This window comes from Microtus ochrogaster, chromosome 7 (assembly GCF_000317375.1).
Source record: "Microtus ochrogaster isolate Prairie Vole_2 chromosome 7, MicOch1.0, whole genome shotgun sequence".
Taxonomy (NCBI): Eukaryota; Metazoa; Chordata; class Mammalia; order Rodentia; family Cricetidae; genus Microtus; species Microtus ochrogaster.
Genome location: NC_022014.1, coordinates 4,325,223 through 4,346,410, shown reverse-complemented (window position 1 = coordinate 4,346,410; position 21,188 = coordinate 4,325,223). Strand labels below are relative to the sequence as shown.

Sequence of the window (21,188 nt, the reverse complement as noted above, 5' to 3'; positions counted from 1 at the left end):
ACTTCATATAAGAATATTAAACAATCTTTAAACAACTGTGCAGTAAAACAGGACAATGACATCAAAATGTAAACATTGTATCAATGTATAAATATCTTGATCAGAGGTAGAAATATAAAATGCAATACGATAAATATATCCTAAAATTGTATCAATACACAAAATGTCTTAGAGGTAGAAACATGCATGCATACAATATGACAAAATAACTTTGCATAGGTTATTTTTGCAAATATTGTAAACAGGCCAGGCGGTGGTGGCGCACGCCTGTAATCCCAGCACTCGGGAGGCAGAGGCAGGCAGATCTCTGTGAGTTCGAGACCAGCCTGGTCTACAAAGAGAGTTCCAGGACAGGCTCCAAAGCCACAGAGAAACCCTGTCTCGAAAAAACAAAAAAAAAACAAACAAATATTGTAAACAGAAATAACAAATATAATTTGAACTTGTATCAATATACAAGAAATTATACTAGTGTAAATTGTCCATAATAGCTCACAATTTATTACTCACTATTATTATTATTATTTATTATTATTAGTGTGAATAAGTTCACACTAAATTACCTATTATCCCATACATCCTCTTTTTCCTAGAACTCACTATGTAGATCAAGCTGGCCTACTGGATTACAGGCATTTGTAAACCCACTCCTATATGGGTGCTGGGAACTGAACTTGGTACCTCTGGAAGAGCAGCAAGTGCTTTTAACCACTTGGCCATCTCTCTGGCCCCCTGTGACGCCTCTTCTGGCCTCTGAGAATACCATAAGCACACATAGCACACATACAACATGTAGGCAAAACACTTATAGACATAAAAGAATGAATAAATCTTACAAGAAAATAAGTGGAAAAAAAAAAAAAGAAAATAAGTGGGCCTAGTGTGGTGGCGCACGCCTTTAATCCCAGCACTTGAGAGGAAGAGGCAGGCAGATCTCTGAGTTCCAGGCCAGCCCGATGTACTTCGTGAAACTTTGTTTTCCAAAAGAAAAAAATAAAGTGGCCCTTGAAGCTGAAGGTAACTACTCAATTGGTAGACCATACTCTCTCTCTGTTTTTGTTTTGGGGGTGTCTGGGGGGAACAGGGCTTCTCTGTGTAGCCCTGGCTGTCCTGAAACTTACTCTGTAGACCAGCCTGGCTGGCCTTGAACTCAAGAAATCCATCTGCCTCTCTCTGCCTCCCAAGTGCTGGGATTAAAGGGATGCACTGCCACCCCCAGTTCGTTCTCTCTAAAGATTTATTTTAATTATGTGTATACGTGTGTGAAGGAAGTGTGTGCAAGAGAGTCCAGGCGTCCACAGAGGCCAGAGGACTCAAATCCCCTGGAGCTGGAGTTATAAGCAATTACAAGCTGTGGAACTTGAGTGCTGGGAACCGAACTTGGGTCCTCTCCTATCTCTCCAACCGCTAAAGCCCATTCTTACCCAAAGTCCCGTGTTTGAGCACCAGCACTGTATATATTGGGCATTATGGCATACCCATTAGCCCATAAGACTCGGGAGATAAAGGCGGGAGGAACAAGATCATTCGCCATTATATAGCAAAGTTCAAAGAAAGCTGGAGATACATAAGACTATCTCACAAACAATAAGCAGGTCTTGGGCTGGAGTTTAACTAAACAATGGAGCATGTTCTTACCATGGCCAAGGCCCTGGGTTTAAAAAAAAAGGCTCATGAATGATGAACTTTTTCTTTTAAGACAGGGTCCCACTATGTAGCCCTGGATAACCGGGAACTCGCTGTGCAGCCGGTTAATTCCTAACTCAGAGATCTGCCTGCCTCTGCCTCCCCAGTGCTGGGATTAAACGTGTGAGGCACCACATCCAATGGTGCTAAATTTTTTTAAAGTGTAAATTTTTTTGTAAAGTGTAAAATGTACTGACATCTCATCCCTATGATTCTCCCTACTAGATCCCAAAGATCGGGGATCACTATTTTGGGGGTCAGAGTCCGAGTTCCACAAACCACCTACTTACACTGGGCATCCTGGAGTATTTTTTGGCCACCCGGTGAGGGCAAGACTACAAACCCCAGAAGGCACTGTGCGCACACTAGACTCACCTGACCCAGAGGCACTGGGGACGGTGCGGCGTGCTCCATCTTCGGAACTACAACTCCCAGAGGGCTCTACGCGCGACACAACCTCTCGACGCTCGACAGAACCTTTCGAATCCCTACGTGCCTGAGAGTGGCTCTTCTCGTTGCGCCCCAGGACCTGGCACTGCCTGCCGTTCAACAACTAAGGCGGCAGGCCCGTATGGTCTCGAACCACCGAAACCTGGGAGAGCTCCGCGAAGCACCCTTACGCTAAATAACGTCCGGGACTGTCCAGCTACGCCGAATCCCCTCCCCCATCCCGCCGGCCCGTCCCGCCTTCTAACCTCGCGCTGCTCGCCTTCCACGCCTGCGTCATACGTCTCCCGTGCGCACGCCGGTGGCCCCGCCCCTCGCGCTGTACCACGCCCTCACAGGCTCAGCCTCTGCCGCCTGGATCCCACCCCTCTATCTGCAGGACCCTGAAACGTAATGATCCTACAACAGCCCCTGGAGCGAGGCCCCCCAAGTCGGGACCCACGGGCCACCACTGGGGTTGCTCGCGGCCTGGACGCCAGGTGCGTAAGCAGTCCCTGGGTGGGCCGGACTAACGGAGGGCAAGAGCTTTGGCTGGGGACCCAGGGCCGGTCAGGGTGATCCTGGGAAGTGAGGCGAGGTGGTGCAGGAAACCGTGGTGCTCTAGCTTGTGTTGGAGCTGGGAAGCCACGGTCAGAATTTCCGAGATAGCCTGGTGGATGACGGCCTGGGAGAGGAAGGTGGCTTAGGCCACACAGACCAGACCGATTCTGGAATCCTGGCTTACTTTGCAGGCTCAGGAGGGCAGATCATCGGGAAGGGGCCAAGAGAGTGGGCTACACCTGGCTCGTTTCAACGGCTCCCCTCTCCTTGGAGCTGTGCCCATGAGCACGGAGACCCCTGGAGAAGGAGCTTTAAGTTTGGGGGCAGATGAGTCCCCTGAGATGTCACCTTTGGCCCTCCTCATCAGTTTGCCTCCACCCTCAACATCCCTGCTTCTGTTCCTCTCTGGTCTTTCCCCCAGGGAGCCCTTGCACAAGCAGTTTCTTTCCGAGGAGAACATGGCCACCCACTTCTCTCGACTCAGCCTACATAATGACCACCCCTACTGCAGTCCCCCTGTGACTTTCCCCCAGGTCCTGCCACCACTCAGGTAGGCACCTCCCCTTGCAGGGCCTTCTAGAGGATCCCGTGCAGTCGTCAGGGCCCCTCCTCATACCCTGCCTCATCCCGCTATTTTTAGCTTCTAGCCAACTTCTGTGCTGTTTTCCATCTTTGGCTCCAGGGGATCTGGACCTGGTAGGAGGTGGCTCTGCCAGGCCAGCCTCTGCCCCATAGTTTCACTGTCTTTTTTTTCTTCTTTCAGGAGCTCTTGCCCAGAGCTGCTTCTGTGGCGCTATCCTGGGAGCCTGATCCCTGAGGCCCTCAGGCTACTGAGGCTGGGGGATACCCCCAGTCCCTTCTACCCTGCATCCCCAGCTGGGGACATCATGGAGCTCTAAGTGCTGACGGCCAGTGTCCCTCCCCACCTTGTTCCCTGACAACAAAGACCAGCAAATCCCTCCCAACCCCCCCAGAAAGAAGAGGTCCTTCCCCCTGTAACAGGATAGATGATACTGAACTCAGAGAAACCCTGAATGGGAGGGGCAGCAGCTTGGGAAGGGGAAAGTGTCACCCTAATAGAGAATAAAGATTTCTGAGCAGTTGAAGGTTTCTCAACAGCCTTTGTGGAGGGTGGAGTGCTGGATGCTGGGGTTTCCTCCTCAAAATCTTCCCTGGAAAACGGTGAGGGCAAGCCAGGTCCTGGCAGGCCGGGCTCCAGGCATTGAGAATGTGTGAGTCAGAGCCTCACCCCCCGCCCCCGCAGTGGCCGACTGACTCCCTCCCTCCAGTTCTGGGGAGTCAAGCTAGGGATCAGGCCATATTCCAAACCATTTAAAGTTAAAGATTCTTTTATTAATAAATTCTCCCTCCCCGCCAAACTTTATCCCCAAAATAAATATCCCCCCCCCCTTTTAGGGGATGGGTTGTGTGTGTGTTTGTGTTAGGGCCAGCCCTCCCAGAGGGCCAGCCTCCTTAGTGTTAAGAACAGGTCCTTAAATCTGACCCATTTCCAGGGCTGAAACTCAGTGTTAGTTGAATTTTAGCCCATCGGAGTGGGTGGGACCTAGTGTGTCTGTCCCTCAAGTCAGTCAGGCCTCCAGGACTTGGGGAGAGCAAAAGACCCCCTTGTGCAAATGCTGCAGTTCCTTAATATTGTGTCGCTTTGTGACCCAGCTTACGGCTCTCTGCCCTGGAACCAGAGACAGGGCAATCTAGACACCTTGGAAGACTCCCCTGAGCCCTAAGCCCAGTCTTTGGAGGTGAATCATCACCTCACCCCACCCCCTTGTGGTTGGAAGAGTCTGGCTCGGGTAGTGTCTGGAAGGCCAGACTGGCTCCAGAATGAATGAACGGACGATGAGTGGGACCCAGCGCGAGTGCTCCTCACTGGATCAGTGCCACACCTGGGCAGCCCTCTCCACCAGTCTCCTCTATGGGGGCTGGAAGATAAGAAGTGGGGTTGTCATGATTAGGGGACATCTAGGGAAGTGATGGGGGAGGTGGGAGGAGTGAGGGTGGAAAGGTCACTTACTAGTAAACTTTTCTCTCCGTCGGCACCGTCTCCAGACCAGGAAACCAGAAAGCAGCGCCAAAACCAAGGCCAGACTAAGAGCGCCTCCCAGAATGGGCCAGAGCAGCCTGAAGGGAGCGGGAGGTGCCGCTGCGCCTAGTGGCCAAGACTCAAATCAGATCTTGCCCTTGGGAAGCCAGTCCGCCCTCAAGGGAGTCTCAAGCTTTGCCCAGTGTTCCCCAACCTGATAGAAGCCCCTTCCCCGTCAGTCTTCCCTGACTTCCGAGATCCTTTTCGACGCTCCAGCAACCCTCTACCCACTTCTAGGATCCGCTTGCCACCGGCCCCGCCCCCACTCACATCCCAAGCAGAAGTCGCTGTGCGGTCGCGATGGACATGAAGCGCAGTCCATACACTTGTCGAGATCCGCGCTCCAGGAGCTGCCGCTAGAGCATGGGGCGGTGCCTGGGGAGGGGGCTGCAAGTCAGAAGCTGGCGGCTGGGCGCGGCTATTCTGGGGGCTGAGGTCAGGGTCAGTCGGCTCAAATAACGTGAGTCACCATCGCCCCCCCACACCCCCGCATTCCTCACAGGTGACCGCACCGCCTGACCAAGACACGGCAGTGCGGGAGGGGGTCCGGTAGCGCGACTTGGGGGGGGGGGTGATATCCTCCCCCCACCGCCAGTGTGACTCACTCCTGGGCACTGGGCCCGACCCCAGTCCCTCCTCCCGCATAACTGGGCATTGAAGTCACCGGATGGAAGGGGCACCCCCACATGGTATAGAGGGCAAAGACCCCAGTACCCCTTCGTGATTCTTAGCTATCGGGACTGGTCAGATTCCATCACAGACCAGGGTGAGGGCATGCCCACTTCACAAAACAAACGTCCTTCCCTCAAAGTTTACTTTCTCTCTCTACTCTGGCTCGAACTTTTGAGACAGAAGACCCCGCACCTGATTGGACAGGTGGCGAAACTGAGACTCGGATTGTGGATAAAGATTGGAGTGGATTATTGAGATCTTCCCCACTTGAAACACACTGCCTAAAGACCATGGATCCCAGAACCCCATGTCTACCCGGTTCCACTCAGATCTCCAGGCACTCAAATTCCATTCCTGACCACCCCAAAGTCCGAGGTTCACCGTCCTCTGAGCCAAGCATACCTGGTGCTTGTTCCCCGGCCGCGGCGCGTATCAGAACCAACCCGAGTCCCAACACGAGGATCTGCGGCAGAGGCCGCGGCCAACCCGGAGCCATGATTGCCGGTCCCGCTGTAACAGCAGTCTGTTCCCACTATCCGCGGGCCAAGACTCAGGGCTGGGGCCCCGCCCCGCCCCCGCCTTCCGGGGCGGAGCCCTTGCCTTTGCCCGCCCCAATATCCACTCTGAGCTCTGCGTGACGAGAGCAAGCAGTCCCCTAACGAGCCATTCATTCAACACAGTCCCTTCGAGTGTCTAGGACGTCGCGAAGACGTTTACCCTGACCCACCCTCTGCGAGCCTTAGTCCCAAGGGTGTGGAGCGGGGAAAATCAGCTATAAGACAATTACAAAAAAAAAATAAGTAAAAAGAAATTATCTAGTATTTTTCTTTTTTTTTTTTTTGGTTTTTCGAGACAGGGTTTCTCTGTGGCTTTGGAGCCTGTCCTGGAACTAGCTCTTGTAGACCAGGCTGGTCTCGAACTCACAGAGATCCGCCTGCCTCTGCCTCCCGAGTGCTGGGATTAAAGGCGTGCACCACCACTGCCCGGCCTATTTTTCAATTCTGGGGTGGAACCACCAGGCAAGCAACTGAGCTCTGAGCACACAGCCCTTATGTTCGCTTGCTTTGTTTGTTTGGTTTTTTTTTGGTTTGTTTTTTTTTTTTTTTTTTTTTTTTTGAGACAAGGTCTCATACTGTATCCCAGATCCCAGACTAGCCTCAAACTCTAAACAATTCTGTCTCTGCCTCCCCAGTGCTTGATTGCAGGCAGGCGCCGCCATATCCAGACTTCTTTGGTTTCTTTGGTTTTGTTAGGCAGAATCTCGCTTTGTAGCCCAGGCTAGTCTCTATCTCCGAATTCTCCTGTATCAGTAAACAGCACTACGCTTGTAGTATGTGCGAGTTTTTGCACGCTACATTATTTTTTTTAAAAAGATTTATTTTATCTTTGTGTACGTGTGTGCGCCACATGTGTATGAGTGTCCCTGGCGTCCAGAGAGGGCAATGGATCTCCTAAAGATGAAATTACAGGTGCTTATAAGCTGGGTGCAAAAAAAAAAAACCCGGTGACCTGGAAGAGCAGAAAGGCTCATAACTGGTGAGTCATCTTACCAGACCCACATGCTGCTTTCTTAAGGGCCTCGAGGGTATAACAAAACGAGATGGCTCAAGCGGTTAAGGAGGCCTGTTGCCAAGCCTGTCAATCTGGAGTTCGATCCCCGGGGCCGGTAGAGTAGAAGACCAGAACCATTGCTAGCCCTCTTCTGATCACAGGTACGCAGTATGACAGCCACACACCACCCCCCGCCATGTGCCCTTACATGCAGACTGGCTATGAAAAGTTGAGTGAATTCGCAAGTCACAACTCGAGTCGCTGAACTCAGCGGGTAGCAGGTGTTGACTTTGGAGTCTCCAGTAACTAAGGCACCCGGCCGAGAAACGCACACTGGCTGCCGTCGGGGGGGGGGGGGGTCCTGCCCCTCCCAGAGGGAGGTGGTCCAGTGACGTAATTGCGACTTTAAGACCCCTTGCCTCCGCCCTTGTCCCTACTTTCGACTTGGGAATCTTTGCGGTCTCTTGCAGGTGAGCCTGGGGCAAGTGTGGAGATATGCAAGCCGGGGATGTGGCCTGGTGCGTGCGGGCGTGTGCAGAGAGCTGGAACTTCTATCCTAGCGGCAGCCACTTGGGTCCTCAAGTCCCTAGGTAGAAAGTGGTGCATCGAGCCCCGCGAGGCGATCGAGTCCCCGCGGCCCCGGAAAAGTTAAGCGCCCCTCCCCCTCCCTGGGACAAAGGCACCGAAACCCGGGACGCCCCTCCTCCACCTGCTTGGCTTCTCTGGGGCGGGACTCCCCTCCCCCTCACCTGCAGGCGCGGACCCAGCTTCGGGCGCCGCCATTAAGCCCCTCCTGGTCGCGCACTTCTAGGCTTGATAGATAACCAGCCAGCCCCGGGTGGCCGAGCCTTACAGACGCCCTCGGACAAAGCTGAGGGAGTACTCGGTAAGTGGAAAGGGACAGAGATGTCTCTCCAGATCTTGACTCGGGTCTCCAGCGTGAGGCTGCAAGGGGGAGGAGTCGAAAGGGGCCTTAGGTGCAAGGTGCACACTTAGAACCCAGGGTAATGGGGAGCCACAGCCTGGCGCCGAGCAGAACTGATCCCTCAGCGCCAACAATGTGAAGTGCGACGTGAAGGACACAGGTGCAGCCTGTCACAGAAGGCACTGGGGGTCTTGAATTTTAGCTCCTTGGGAAGCTGTGTCCAGAGAGGGAAGGAAGCATGGCCTTTGGTGTAAAATTCAAAAGAATGCTCCCATCTTTAGGGCGTGCACCTTGACCCTTAGAGGTGGAGGCTGGACTGAGAATCGGCTGGTAGCCTAGAAAAATCTGCTTTTGGGTGAAAGGGTTTGTTTTTCCTCCTCTCAGGCCTCCAGGGGGTGCTGAGCCTGGCCGGGAAGGGCCTCCAGCCACTCCCAGCGACTGGGAAGAGGTACCTGGAGTGTGGGGGAGGGCTAGGCCTGGGATTTCAAGGAATTATATCCACCTGAACTGGAGCCTGGAGCGGAGCTGGGGGTTTCCTTTTGAGCCTGGGTGGTGGAAGGAAGCTTGAGATCTCACCTGAGGGCTGAAGTGATAAGGTTGGACCTGAAACTTGTAGTTAAAGCCCAATTGTCCTGCCGGGCGGTGGTGGCGCACGCCTTTAATCCCAGCACTCGGGAGGCAGAGGCAGGTGGATCTCTGTGAGTTCGAGACCAGCCTGGTCTACAGAGCTAGTTCCAGGACAGGCTCCAAAGCCACAGAGAAACCCTGCCTCGAAAACCAAAAAAAAAAAAAAAAGCCCAACTGTCCCAAAATTACACCTCTGACATTTCATCCTCTTTCTGACACTCTGCTCACCTGATAAACTGTACCTGAGGATGCCTCTTAGTTTGTAGAGGCCTTGCTGGCCCTGAGTTCAGTCACCAGCCACCAGAGCTGCCGTTATCTAGGTGAGGCCTTACCGGTAAACACCTGTTACCCCAGCACTCGGGGGTTGAAAGCAGGAGGGTCAGACGTTCAAGGTCATCCTCAGCTAGCCTGTGCTACCTTAGACCCAGTCTCAAATAAAATAAGTGTCTGAGAAAGCAGCTGTCATTGCACTGGCCCGTGCTTTTTTACCTTTGTCCTGTTTCCTGTCACCTGCACAAAAAACAACAGGATTTTGTGCTTTGCCCATCACAGACTAGGGAAAAATTAAATTCTTGTTTGACTTTTGATTGGCCCAGGAAGTGTATCTAACCCATACTGCAGAACAGAGTAGCCAACTGCCAAGGTACTTGGTGCTGGTATCGCAGCTGGCAAGATACAGAACATCTGGGCCTGCCACACTTTAACACTCCTATTTTCATCTTTCCACGCTACACAGCCCCTCAACCTCATCATGGCCTCTGCCGGTCTGCAAATCTTGGGGATCGTCCTGACCCTGCTTGGCTGGGTCAACGCCCTGGTGTCTTGTGCTCTACCCATGTGGAAGGTGACAGCCTTCATCGGCAACAGCATCGTTGTGGCCCAGATGGTGTGGGAGGGGCTATGGATGTCCTGTGTGGTCCAGAGCACTGGCCAGATGCAGTGCAAGGTGTACGACTCGCTGCTGGCGCTGCCCCAGGACCTACAAGCTGCTAGAGCCCTCTGTGTCGTCACCCTCCTCGTCGTCCTGATTGGCCTGCTGGTCTACCTCGCTGGAGCCAAATGCACTACCTGTGTGGAAGACAAGAATTCCAAGTCTCGACTGGTGCTCATCTCCGGGATCACCTTTGTCATCTCCGGTGTCCTGACCCTTATTCCTGTCTCCTGGACTGCCCACTCCGTCATCCAGGACTTCTATAACCCCTTGGTAGCTGATGCTCAAAAGCGGGAGCTGGGGGCCTCCCTCTATCTGGGCTGGGCAGCCTCGGGCCTTTTGCTGCTGGGTGGAGGGCTGCTGTGCTGTGCCTGCTCCTCTGGGGGGCCCCGGGGACCTGGCCATTACATGGCCCGTTATTCTACATCTGCCCCACATTCGGCCATTCGGGGACCCTCTGAATACCCCACCAAGAATTATGTCTGATGCTTACTGGGGAGTGAGGCTCTACTGGCCAGGGAACCTTAGGACCCTGAGTTGAGCCATCAAGAAACAATGCCTAGGAGTTTTGGGTTGTTTTTCTTGTTTTTCTTTTGCAGTAGCGGATATTGAACCTGGGGGCCCCACAAGTTTGGGGGGCAAGCACTCTACCGATGAGCTAGGGTTGGCTCTATCTGTTTTTGAGACAGGTTCTGGTTTTCCTGCCTCAACCATTCCAGACTCTGCCTGCCTCTGCTGTTGGCATTTTGGTCGTGCATCAGGAGGGGTAACACTTTTAGTCTGTGTCTTTATTCACTCCGGGCATCTTCTGTGGAACCTGTTTTGAGACCACTTGTGAATCTGGCCTTTGTGAACCCCAAGATGGCCTGTTCCAAGAGTCCCCAGTCCTGGAAGGGCAGGTGATAAGTTACCAAAGAATTTTCTACTCCAAGTCTTCCAACCTTTGGCCCCTACATCCCCTTACCAAAGTTACCATGATCTTCCCCAGATCAGGACCCTCCACCCCCATTTCTCTAACCTTGCACATTTCCCTGCCCACACATTTTACTAAATAAAAGATGGTTTTTATAATGTGCCTTTGATGTCACATGGTATTTGGTACAAGCGTAACTAGAGGGAGGTGGCAGTTCCATAATCAATTCCAAGCTTTTCTGGCTCAGACCCCATATTCTAAGCCAGTAAGCTTGCTGGCTGGAACCTGGAGCACCCCGCACCCCCATGCCTTTCCACAGATCAGAGGAAGCGCAGTTACAATGTGCTTTTATTCCCAGCTCAGGTTGGGGAGTGGGTAGGGCACCAAGCAGCTTGGACTCAGGCAGCGGTTGGGCTGTTAGGTCACAGTGCGCATCTTATTTTGAAGGCAAGGAAGCTGAGGTCCAGGTTCTTGGGGTAAGGCAGAGCTCAACAGAGGAGAAGACACTAAGTCAGTTCAGGAGAGGAAACCACAGCAATACCCTGGGAGTCAGGGAAGGGCCAGGGTACCCAGTAGCTTTGGCGCATTCACAAGGTTGCAACCACTGCAAAGGGCTGGCTCAAGACGGACCAGCTGAGATTCTCCTAGAGCCAAGTCTTAACCAAACAAAGAAGTGAACCGCGCATGAGTTGATGAGAGATGCAAGGGCACAGCCCAGTGCCTGGGCATAAGGCTACCCGTTCCAGCTTCTGGGGGAAGCCTCACACGTAGTCCCTCTTATCCAGTCCTGAAGCACCCGAACGGGAGGGGATGGAGTAGCCCAGCCTGGGTCCACGTGGCCGCTCGAAATGGGACGGGGGACACGTGCAGCAGAGGAGCCCTCCACCCAGCATGAGCAGTGCCGCCGCTGCCCAGCCCAGGTAGAGGGAGGCCCCCAACTCTCTCTTGAGGGCTTCAGCCACCAGTGGGTTATAGAAATCCTGGATGATGGCATGGGCTGTCCAGCAGACAGGGATGAGCACCAGGATGCCCGAGAGGAGAAGGAGGACCCCTGCAGTGAGCACAATTCGGGCCTTGGCACCTTCGTCCTCCACGCACGTGGTGCACTGGGCACCCGTGATGGCCACCAGCAGGCCCAGCAAAGCCAGCAGGAGGGCAACAACACAGAGGGCTCTGGCAGCCTGCAGGTCCTGGGGCAGCGCCAGCAGTGAGTCGTACACCTTGCACTGCATCTGGCCAGTGCTCTGGACCACACAGGACATCCACAGCCCCTCCCACACCACCTGGGCCACAACGATGCTGTTGCCGATGAAGGCAGTCACCTTCCACAGTGGTAGGGCACAGGACACCAGGGTCCCTAGCCAGCCTAGCACTGCCAGGGTCATGCCCAGGAGTTCAAGACCAGTTGAAGCCATCTGCTCCTCCGGTTTTCTCAGCTCTCAGCCTGAATCACGCACTCGACAGGGTTGGGGGCGTGGAGTTCGAGTTCGGGTGGGTCTCACTGCTCAGGAGGTGAATCTGTCGCTCTCAGGCCAGGACAGACCTCACATGGGCGGGCCTCGCACATCTGATACTCACTGAATACCAAGGCGTCCTTAGGTCTTGCTCAGCAGGATCAGGATGACCTGTGGCCCATCAGAGACCCTCCAAACCTGCCATGGACTCAGAACAGCCGCGGTCCTCTCTGCTGGCTGCTCCCGTCCTTTGTCGGTTGAAGTCCTCTCGGCTGGTACACTGCTTGTCTCAAAACAGAACTGTGAGGTGTCACCTGGGGCGTCTGAGGGCGCTGGTTGCAGGCGGGGTTTTAAGGCCTAGGTAGGGGAGGAGCCGGGCAAGGGACCTAGAGGCTACCATTGGGTAACAGAACCAGAGCAGTGGTGAAAAGGGGGTGGGATGGGGGCCCTCAGGTTTAGGGTAGGGTGCCAAGACCAAGTGGAAACCCGGGGTCAAAGGAATTCCGGGAAGACAGGACACACAGAAAAGGGACGAGAGGAGCCAATTTATTGGCTTGGAACAGAGAAACGGGCCGATGAGTTCTCAGCCTCAGCCTGCGCCCTCTTTGCCACCTGTCTGATTCACTCTGTGGGGAAAATATCCCCTCATTATCCATCATCGTACCCCTCTCCACCCCCACCCTTTCAGGACTCTCTGGAATCTGATCTGTCTCCAGTCTCAGTTCAATAACCCCGGCAGCTCCTAGGGGAGAGGCCCCGCCTACAGTTTCCCAGACAACAGGTGCCTGGCGCCCAGCTCAGGTGGCATTACCAAGGCAACGGCCTAGAAAACTACTCTCCCCCCCCCCAATACACACACGCATACGACTCTACCTCAGCTCAGGTGTTCCCACTCCACCCCCATTGCCGAAACTAGGGGGCTGAGCCTAGCGGCTGGAAGTCCCTAGTGGCCTAGTGATAAAGAGCCCGTTGTGGCGATGGGGAGGGGCAGAAAGGGGCCTGGGGCAAGAAGGGACAAAAGGGGACTCTGAGATAGGGATTTCTGATAGTTACATGAACAGCCAGCCAAGCCCAGACACTACGGAGGTGGGCAAAGGGGTCAGGTCCCTGAGTCCTGACTTCCGGTCCCTTAGCGTCTCCATTCACAGAATGCTGCCTGATTTCAGCTCAAATTCTGATCCTACCGGGGTGACTAGGGAGGACTAAGTGTCTTAACCTCTTTGGGCCAGAGACTGAATTGAGAAAACTTAGATTCTGCATTTCACAAGGGACCACAATCCTGCCAATATGTGTACATTTCAGGGAGGTCATGGGAGTCATGAGCAACGCCCTTCTGGAGGCTAAGAACTTCTGAGGCCTTTTTCTTTTTCTTTTTTCACTTTGGACAGTATTATAGCCCTGACTGGCTGGGACCTTACTGAGATCTGCCTGCCTCTGCCTCCTGAGCCCTAAGAGTAAGGTGTATACCACCATGCTCAGCTTCTGAGGACTATTAGGGTTAAGAAAGAAAGAAAGAAAGAAAGAAAGAAAGAAAGAAAGAAAGAAAGAAAGAAAGAAAGAAAGAAAGAAAGAGGAAAAAAAAGAGGCCAGGCCAGCAACCTGAAGCCCAGGTGTTTCACCTGCATGTATATAGGCACATGTGTTCCTGGTGCCTGTAAAGGCCAGAAGAGAACATTAGATTCCCTGTAACTAGCATTACAGGTGGTTGTGAGCCACCAGGTAGGTACTGGGAATCAAACCTGGAAAGAGTGGTCTTAACCATTGAACAATCTGTCCGGCCACAGTCCAGAGGTGTTTCAAGCCAAGCAGTAGTGGAACATGCCTTTAATCCCAGCACTCCTGAGACAGAAGCAGGCAGACGCGTCTGTGAGTTCAAGGCCAGCCTGGTCTACAGAGCAAATTCCAGGACAGCCAGGGCTGTACAAAGAAACCCTATCGGCCAGGCACTCGGGAGGCAGAGGCAGGCAGATCTCTGTGAGTTCGAGACCAGCCTGGTCTACGAGAGCTAGTGCCAGGACAAGCTCCAAAGCCACAGAGAAACCCTGTCTCAAAAAAAAAAAAACAAAAAAAAAAAAACAAAACCAAAAAAACAAAGAAACCCTATCTGGAGCCGGGCGTTGGTGGCGCACACCTTTAATCCCAGCACTCGGGAGGCAGAGGCAGGCGGATCTCTGTGAGTTCGAGACCAGCCTGGTCTACAGAGCTAGTTCCAGGACAGGCTCCAAAGCCACAGAGAAACCCTGTCTCGAAAAACCAAAAAAAAAAAAAAAAAGAAACCCTATCTGGAAATAAATCAAAGCAAAAAAAACCAAAAACCTTGCAGGTATGGTGGCATATGCCTGCCTTTAATCCTACCACTCAAGAGGCAGAGATGGGTGAATCTCTGTGAGTTCAAGGCCAAGCTGGTGTGTGTGTGTGTGTGTGTGTGTGTGTGTGTGTGTGTGTGTGTGTGACAGAGACAGAGACAGACAGAGAGAAAAAGGAATAATGAATACACCCAATGTCAATAGACTTCCACATGTGTGCAAGCATCCACAGGCAAGTACAACTTTGCATGCACACACACAAACGGATAGGACATAATAGCTTATGCCAATCTCAGCACTGCAGACTCTGACACAGTAGAGGATCACCAAGAGTTCAAAGCCAATCTGGGTTACACAGTGAAACTCTGTCTTTTAAAAGAAAGATAAGAAAAACCAGGCATTGTGGTGCATGCCTTTAATCCCAGCACTTGGGAGGCATAGACAGGCCAGCCTGCACTACAGAGCTAGTTCCAGGACAGCAAAGTCCACACAGAGAAATCCAGTCTCAAAAACAAACAAACAAACAAACAAACAAAAGGAAAATAAAAGAGGCCTGGAGTACTGACATATACCTCTAATCCTGGATCCTGTATATACTCAGCTGCACCCACATACACATAAATCTTTTGGGGGGGTTGCTTTTGTTTTTGTTTTTTTTTTCGAGACAGGATTTCCCTGCATAGCTTCAGAGCCTGTCCTGGAACTTGCTCTGTAGTCCAGGCTGGCCTCGAGCTTACAGAGAGCTGCCTGCCTCTGCTTCCCGAGTGCTGGTCCCTGGCCACATAAAACTTTTAAGCAAGAAAAGGAGTATGTATTAGCAAGGCTACATGATAATATATTATGAAAATGTGGTATTGGAGAGTAAACGCTTTGCACTAATAAAAGGGAGGTGATGGAGGTGAGGTGTGACTCAGGTAGGGAACATGTTCACGATGCACACCAGGCCCTGGGTTCCATTTCCAGCACTGAGAAAAGACCACGGTATAGACAATCCCTTCCTTTTTTTTTTTTTCCTTCAGAGAAGTAAGGGGTTTCGCAAGATATAGTTTAGGACAACCTCAACCTCTTTTTTTTTTTCTTTCTTTCTTTCCAAGACAGGGTTTCTTTGTGTAACAGCCCTGGCTGTCCTGGATCTCTCTTTGTAGACCAGGCTGGCCTTGAACTCAGACACCTGCCTCCCTCTGCCTCAGGGGCTCTGGGATTAAAGGCGTGTGCTACCACACCCAAGAGGACAACCTCTTCCTCTTATTATAGAATAAACACTGATCTGAGCAGGGCTGGAAGGTATGCACACTTGTGTGCATGCGCGCATGCGCACATGCCTAGGGATTTAGGTGTTCCCCTACTATGTTTTTAGGCCTTTACAAAGTTGTTTGTTTCTTGGTTTTTGGTCTTTTGAGACAGGGTTTCTCTGTGTAGCCCCAGCTGTCCTGGAATTTGCTCTATAGACCAGGCTGGCCTTGAACTCACAGAGATCCGCGTCTGCCTCCCAAGTGTTGGGATTAAAGGCGTGGGCCTCCAGGCTAAAGTTTTTCTTAGTTACTATGTCTACACCACTGTGTGGGTGTTTTTGTGTGAGTGTATTTGTGTGTGTGTGCGCACGCGTGCGTGCGTGTGTGCGTGTGTAAGGATAACTTGCAGGAGTCAGTTCTCTTTCTATCATCTGGGGCATGGAGATGGAGCTCAAGTAGTGATGTTTGGCAGCAAGAACCTTTTACCAGTTTAGGCATCTCAATTCTCGCTGTCTATGAAGCTGGGTATTGGAACCCAGGGTGTGGTGCACTCATCACTTCTGTGACCTCCAAAATTTGAGAACCTTTCCCACCAAATGAACAGACTAAGGCCCATGCTAGTCACCTGGTCTGGAAAGTGGGCTGGGGCCACCCATCTACCTCTCTCTGCTGAGATGCCTTCTCAGAGCCCAGAGTTTTAGAAGGTTCTTTTCTGCCCTGTGTGGTGGTGCACACCTTCAATCTCAGCACTCCAAAGGAAGAGGCAGAGGCAGGTGAATCCCTGAGTTGGAGACTAGCTTGGTCTACAGAGCGAGTTTCAGGACACCCAAGGCTGCACAAAGAAACCCTGTCTAAGCCGGGCAGTGGTGGCGCACGCCTTTAATCCCAGCACTTGGAAGGCAGAGGCAGGCGGATCTCTGTGAGTTCGAGACCAGCCTGGTCTACAAGAGCTAGTTCCAGGACAAGCTCCAAAGCTAGAGAAACCCTGTCTCGAAAAAGAAAAAAAAAAAAAAAGAAAGAAAGAAAGAAAGAAACCCTGTCTAAAATAAAATAAAATAAAAATCCTAATTTTGTGGGAAGGAGTATGTGTGGATATGTGCTCATGAGTGCTGTGCCTGCAGAAGCCAGAGGCAGATCAGCTTCGTGGAAGCAGAGTTACAGGTGGTTGTGAGCCAATCGGCACATGTGCTGGGAACAGAACTGCTTCTCAGAACACTCAGAACTCTTTCCAGCCTCCAAGCTGATACAGTCTTGCTAAATTTTACTTACTTGTGTAGGCTGTGTGTATGTGAGCACCCAGGTATCACTGCATGTGTGAGGAGTCAGAGGGCAATTTGCAGCGGTTGGTGCTGCTCTTCTTCCTCTTCACGGTCCCAGGAGTTAGATGGTCAGGCTTGTTGGCAAGTACATTTTTACACACCAAGCCATTTGGTGGCCGACGGAGACGGCTTTTCTGCGGTCTCCAAGTCAGAACTAGGAGACTCTTTAGATCAATGGCCAGTTTCCAGCACTCTGCAGATGGGGTCAGACCTGCTCAGCTCATCTGCCTCCTGGGGCAGGGATTTCACAGTAGGTTATGAGGGAGAGGCTGCAAAGCAAGGCTAATCGAGCCCAGCCTGCCTACAGACTCCCTCTGAAGCCTTCCAGGGGCATCCAGGAATCTGGTCACACAGGTTTGGTTAGGTGTCTGAGACTGTTGCAAGCTTGGGTCTAGGGGCCACCAACTCTACCCTCTGCAGCCCCAAGCCTGGAGTGTCTGCCCCAGCAGTAGACAAAGTCTAACCTTCGGGTGTTGGAGGCAAACTCACCATGGTTGGTTGGCCCTGGATATTTTGAGTTTGAGAACTAAATTCTGCATCCAAGATTGGGAGAGTTGGATAACCTATGGAAGGTTTTGCCAGGTAGCCCACCATTGCTACAGATAGTTCTAGACCCCCTGACAGAGTTGTGTGTGGTAGTACACAACCCATTACGGGTTAGCATTCTCAGCTGGGCGGTGGCATTGCAAACTGTATTCCCAGAGGCAGAGGCCGAGTCAGACTGCTGTGTGTGAGTTCAAGGCCAGCCTGGTCTACAGAGTGAGTTCTGGGACAGCCAGTGCTGTTCCGCAGAGAAATTCATCTCAAAAAAAAACAATCAAACAAACGACGAAAGAAAGAAAGAAAGAAAGAAAGAAAGAAAGAAAGAAAGAAAGAAAGAAAGAAAGAATGAAAGAAAGAAAGAAGAAAACAGTAAGCATTCTCAGGGAGCAGAGGCCAAAAGGTCCCCAATTTCGTAGTGGCCCCAAAGTGTGGGGTGTGCCCTTATCTCCTATCTAGAAACATAGCATGGAGCACCCACGCTGCCACGGACTCATCAACCTCAGGGAAGTACGTGTTGCAGACAGGGACGCACCTCCCCTTGTGGTTGGACTGGTCCTCAAGAGGCTCAGGCAGCAAGTCTTCCACTGATTCTTTCTAACACAAGAGCTCCATTCAGGTCTGGGGGGGCAGTAAATGTGGGGAAGAACCCCCACATTCCAGAAGCCTGAAGGACTGGGTGCTGCTCCTTGGGGGCCTCTAGGCCAGGCTGCAAAAGTCTGCTTACAAGGAAGCCCTTGGCTTTCCTGGAGGCTTCCTGGGTAGTCCTAGAGTTGCCTTATGTTATCTCCTGGTTTATCTGAGACCAGGAGATCAGTTGAGTCCTGGAAACTAAAAGGTTAAAGTTTGGACCTCTGGACTGGAACACAGTAACACTGATGTGGAGAGGTAGGGCCCCTTTAAGCAGTTACCATCTCAATGAGACTTTAACAGGTCCTCCAGAATCCCCAGCCCCCTTCTCCTCAGACTAGGAAGGGTATGAGGAATTTTCCCCAATGCTCTAATTGCTTGAGGAAACGGAGGTATGCCCCACCCCCATCCCATCTAAAGTAACTAAACAACATTCTTTGTCTGGGCTGAGTTCATCACGAGCCAGGATTCAGTTTACCTGAATGTGGCCTAGGTGGGTTAATTTGCTCTCCTCAAAGGAGACCTCAGGCTACAACCCCCATTGCCTTTCGAGGAGCCTGAGGGCCCACCTGGCTTTCTGGTTAGAGGAGCCAGTTCCTTAGCTCCTGAGCCTACAATGACTACTAAAACAAGACTGAAGAGCCCGAATTCTCAGCAGCTCACCAGTCACTTACTATAGATAGGAAACAAGCCCAGAGCACTAAAAAGGCTAGGCTGTGTATACATACAGGCCACAGAAAACACCTGATTTCTAGTCTGCCGCTCCCTCAACAGGTCAGGAAAGCAGGCCTCTGAGAGCCCGTTCATCAGTAGGGGTGGTGGACTGTAAGGTGGCTCCTCTCCCCTGCCAACCTTACACCCCCTGGGGAGGTCCCTAAGACCTGTCCGTTCTCTGGACAGAACCTCCCTCCTATGTACGAACGTGCATGTGTGTACACACTAGATTTTGTGTGAAGCAGCTTTCTTAGTGCTGGGGACCCTGCTGTGGAAAACCTTCAGGAGTAGCAGCCCAGGCTCCCACCCCCATGCGGTCTCAGACAAAGGTGTTCTGTCAGGAGCAGTGTAGTTTCACTTGCACACCTGGATAGGTCACAACCACGGACTGGGTAACAATTAACTTTATTATCAGTTTTGATCAGCTTTCAACGTCCAGCTTATGGCTCTCCAGTTTGGTGTGCTCCCACAAGAGTTAGTTGTCTTTAAAAGATACGTTCACTGTCCCTCCTGATATTTTCTGCTTCTGAGCAGGGAGAAGAGCTGGACACATGAGAGAGGGAAGGCAGCAATCTAAGGGACACAGAAGCAGAGACAGTCACTGGGAAGACAGGCATACTTTCTTCCTGTAGCAGTGTTAGTGTAGCTGCTGCCCACGGGCTCACAGACCACTCAGGGCCCCAAGTCAGTGAAGGACAGGATCTAGAAAAGTCTTCTGGGAAGACCAGAAGGAAGGCAGGACCGGCATGGCCTAAGCCAGGCTTGGTAACACAATCCTGCAACCCAGCTACTTGGGTAGTAGAAACAGACTCCAAGTTCAAAGGTAGCCTGGTCGACGGAGAAGGCTTAGACTGTATGAAATGAATGGTTTTTTGGGTTTTTTTTTTGTAAGGTCTCACCATATAGTTCTGGCTAGCCCAGAACTCACTCTGTAGACCAGGCTGGCTATCAACTCAGAAATCCACTTGCCTCTGCCTTCCAAGTGCTGGGATTAAAGGCGAGCGCCACCACATCTGGCTGATAAATTATCTTTGCAAACATGATTCAATGAAGGATCTCAATATGAAGTCAACCTGGCTTCAAGAAAGGCAATGATAGAAGTCCTTTCCTAGCACCAGAGGACAAGCAAGGTCCTGCCGAGAAGGCAAAAGTCAGAGCCGGTCTCTGGCTGCTATTGACACTGTCAGTCTTTTTTAGGCCTCTGGCCACCAGCACTGTTAAGAGAACAAATTCCTATTGTCCCAGGCCTTTAGTGTGCATAATTTCTTACTGCAGTCACAGGAACCTAATAAATTGATCTTCTTGCTGATGGGACCTGGGCTCTCAGAGGTCCCCCAAGGTCAAGGCTGGCTTCCTGACACCACCACTCCTGAGTGGCTGAAGAGCTCTGCCATCCACTTGGTTACCTGAGCCCAGGCGACCTGTGGAACAAAGAGAACATTATATTAAGTTGTACTGGCTGCACAGAAACTGGTGTGGGGGTGAGAGGCCTGAAAGGCAGGAGAGAGGAGTTTCTACTCAGGAATCTACCTGGAGCTCTCTTTCCCCAAGGGGATGACTTCACAGCCTTCTATGCGATCCTCTTGCCCAGTATCAATTGTCCATCATCACCCCTTGGGGGTTGGGGGACCCTTGGATCAATTTCAGTTTGACTCATAAGGCTTGGGAGTTTCCAAAGGTAAACGAGGAAGGTCTTAGCCTTGTACACACCCTGGACAGGGGACAGCGTGCCATTCTGGACACTGGCTGCAGCATTTGAAATTCTGTTTTCAAAGCCCAGCTTGGTGGCTGCGAACTATTACACCTGCACTCAGAAGGCTGACAGGTTAATCGAATTGCTGAGTTCAAGAGGTCTTGTCTCAAAAAAAAGAAAAAAAGAAAAAAAGAAAAAAAGAAAAAAAGAAAAGAAAAGAAAAAGAGGTCTTGTCTCAAAAAAGAATCAAACTGTTGGTGTCATCCTTTTGACCGGGGTTTCTTCCTTAGGCAACAGCTACTTTTATCAGCACTTAGATGAGTCTTGTTCTCAAATATCCAAGGGAGACGCTGCAAGACTGGAGGGCCAGAGAAGGGGTGGCAAAAGTCCCTAATCTTTTTTTTTTTTTTTTTTTTTGAGACAGGGTTTTTCTGTGTAGCTTTAGAGCCTGTCCTGGAACTAGATCTGTAGATCATGCTGGCCTCGAACTCACAGAGATCCACCTGCCTCTGCCTCCAGAGTGCTGGAACTAAAGGTGCCACCACCACGCGGCTTTTTTTTTTTTTAAAAGTGTTTTGAGACAGGGTCTCACTAAGTAACAAAGGCTGACCTTTAATTCGTGATCCTCCTGCTTAAGCATCCCTAATGTTGGGGTTACAGGAGTGTGTCACTAGCCCCATCTGACCTCCCACATCTTAAACTGAAGGTCAGGTTTATCTCTTTCTTCCCAAGCCTTGGCTGCAGTCCTGGCTCTCTTGTCCCCAATCGAGGTCTGGCCCGGTGTTCCGAACCTGCCTACCGGTGTCCAGGCACGGACTCACCCACTTGTAGCCCAGCGGGGCCAGGCGATCAGCAGGGTGGCGATAGGTAGAAGTAGGGCGGCGGGGGCGGGGGCGGGGGCGGCAGC

At 51.8% G+C, this 21,188-nt stretch overlaps 5 protein-coding genes across 5 annotated transcripts in view; 2 read left to right on the top strand and 3 right to left on the bottom strand.

The window, feature by feature from the left end:
• Thoc6 (THO complex 6) overlaps nucleotides 1-2,391 on the bottom strand; it is a 6,239-nt gene extending 3,848 nt beyond the window's left edge. The window contains exon 1 of the mRNA XM_005349212.3: nucleotides 2,062-2,391. Within this exon, the coding sequence (XP_005349269.1) occupies nucleotides 2,062-2,100 (39 nt within the window). The 5' untranslated portion in view covers nucleotides 2,101-2,391. The remainder of the gene's footprint in view (nucleotides 1-2,061) is intronic.
• Nucleotides 2,392-2,508: 117 nt separating this feature from the next.
• Nucleotides 2,509-4,093, top strand: Hcfc1r1 (host cell factor C1 regulator 1). The gene is made up of 3 exons (XM_005349214.3): nucleotides 2,509-2,612; nucleotides 3,095-3,223; nucleotides 3,437-4,093. The coding sequence occupies exons 1-3, from the start codon at nucleotides 2,527-2,529 to the stop codon at nucleotides 3,570-3,572; spliced, it is 351 nt and encodes a 116-aa protein (XP_005349271.1). The 5' UTR covers nucleotides 2,509-2,526; the 3' UTR covers nucleotides 3,573-4,093.
• Nucleotides 4,012-5,970, bottom strand: Tnfrsf12a (TNF receptor superfamily member 12A). Its single transcript, XM_005349210.2, has 4 exons — nucleotides 5,849-5,970; nucleotides 5,045-5,149; nucleotides 4,706-4,840; nucleotides 4,012-4,613 (listed from the first exon to the last, which is right to left on the bottom strand). The coding sequence occupies exons 1-4, from the start codon at nucleotides 5,940-5,942 to the stop codon at nucleotides 4,558-4,560; spliced, it is 390 nt and encodes a 129-aa protein (XP_005349267.1). The 5' UTR covers nucleotides 5,943-5,970; the 3' UTR covers nucleotides 4,012-4,557.
• A 1,468-nt stretch (nucleotides 5,971-7,438) lies between these two features.
• Nucleotides 7,439-10,454, top strand: Cldn6 (claudin 6). Its single transcript, XM_005349209.3, has 2 exons — nucleotides 7,439-7,467; nucleotides 9,286-10,454. Exon 2 carries the CDS (start codon nucleotides 9,301-9,303, stop codon nucleotides 9,964-9,966), a length of 666 nt encoding a protein of 221 aa, XP_005349266.1. The 5' UTR covers nucleotides 7,439-7,467; nucleotides 9,286-9,300; the 3' UTR covers nucleotides 9,967-10,454.
• A 311-nt stretch (nucleotides 10,455-10,765) lies between these two features.
• On the bottom strand, nucleotides 10,766-12,398 carry Cldn9 (claudin 9). The gene has a single exon (XM_005349208.2). The coding sequence runs from the start codon at nucleotides 11,806-11,808 to the stop codon at nucleotides 11,155-11,157; it is 654 nt and encodes a 217-aa protein (XP_005349265.1). The 5' UTR covers nucleotides 11,809-12,398; the 3' UTR covers nucleotides 10,766-11,154.
• Between the last annotated feature and the right edge of the window lie 8,790 nt (nucleotides 12,399-21,188).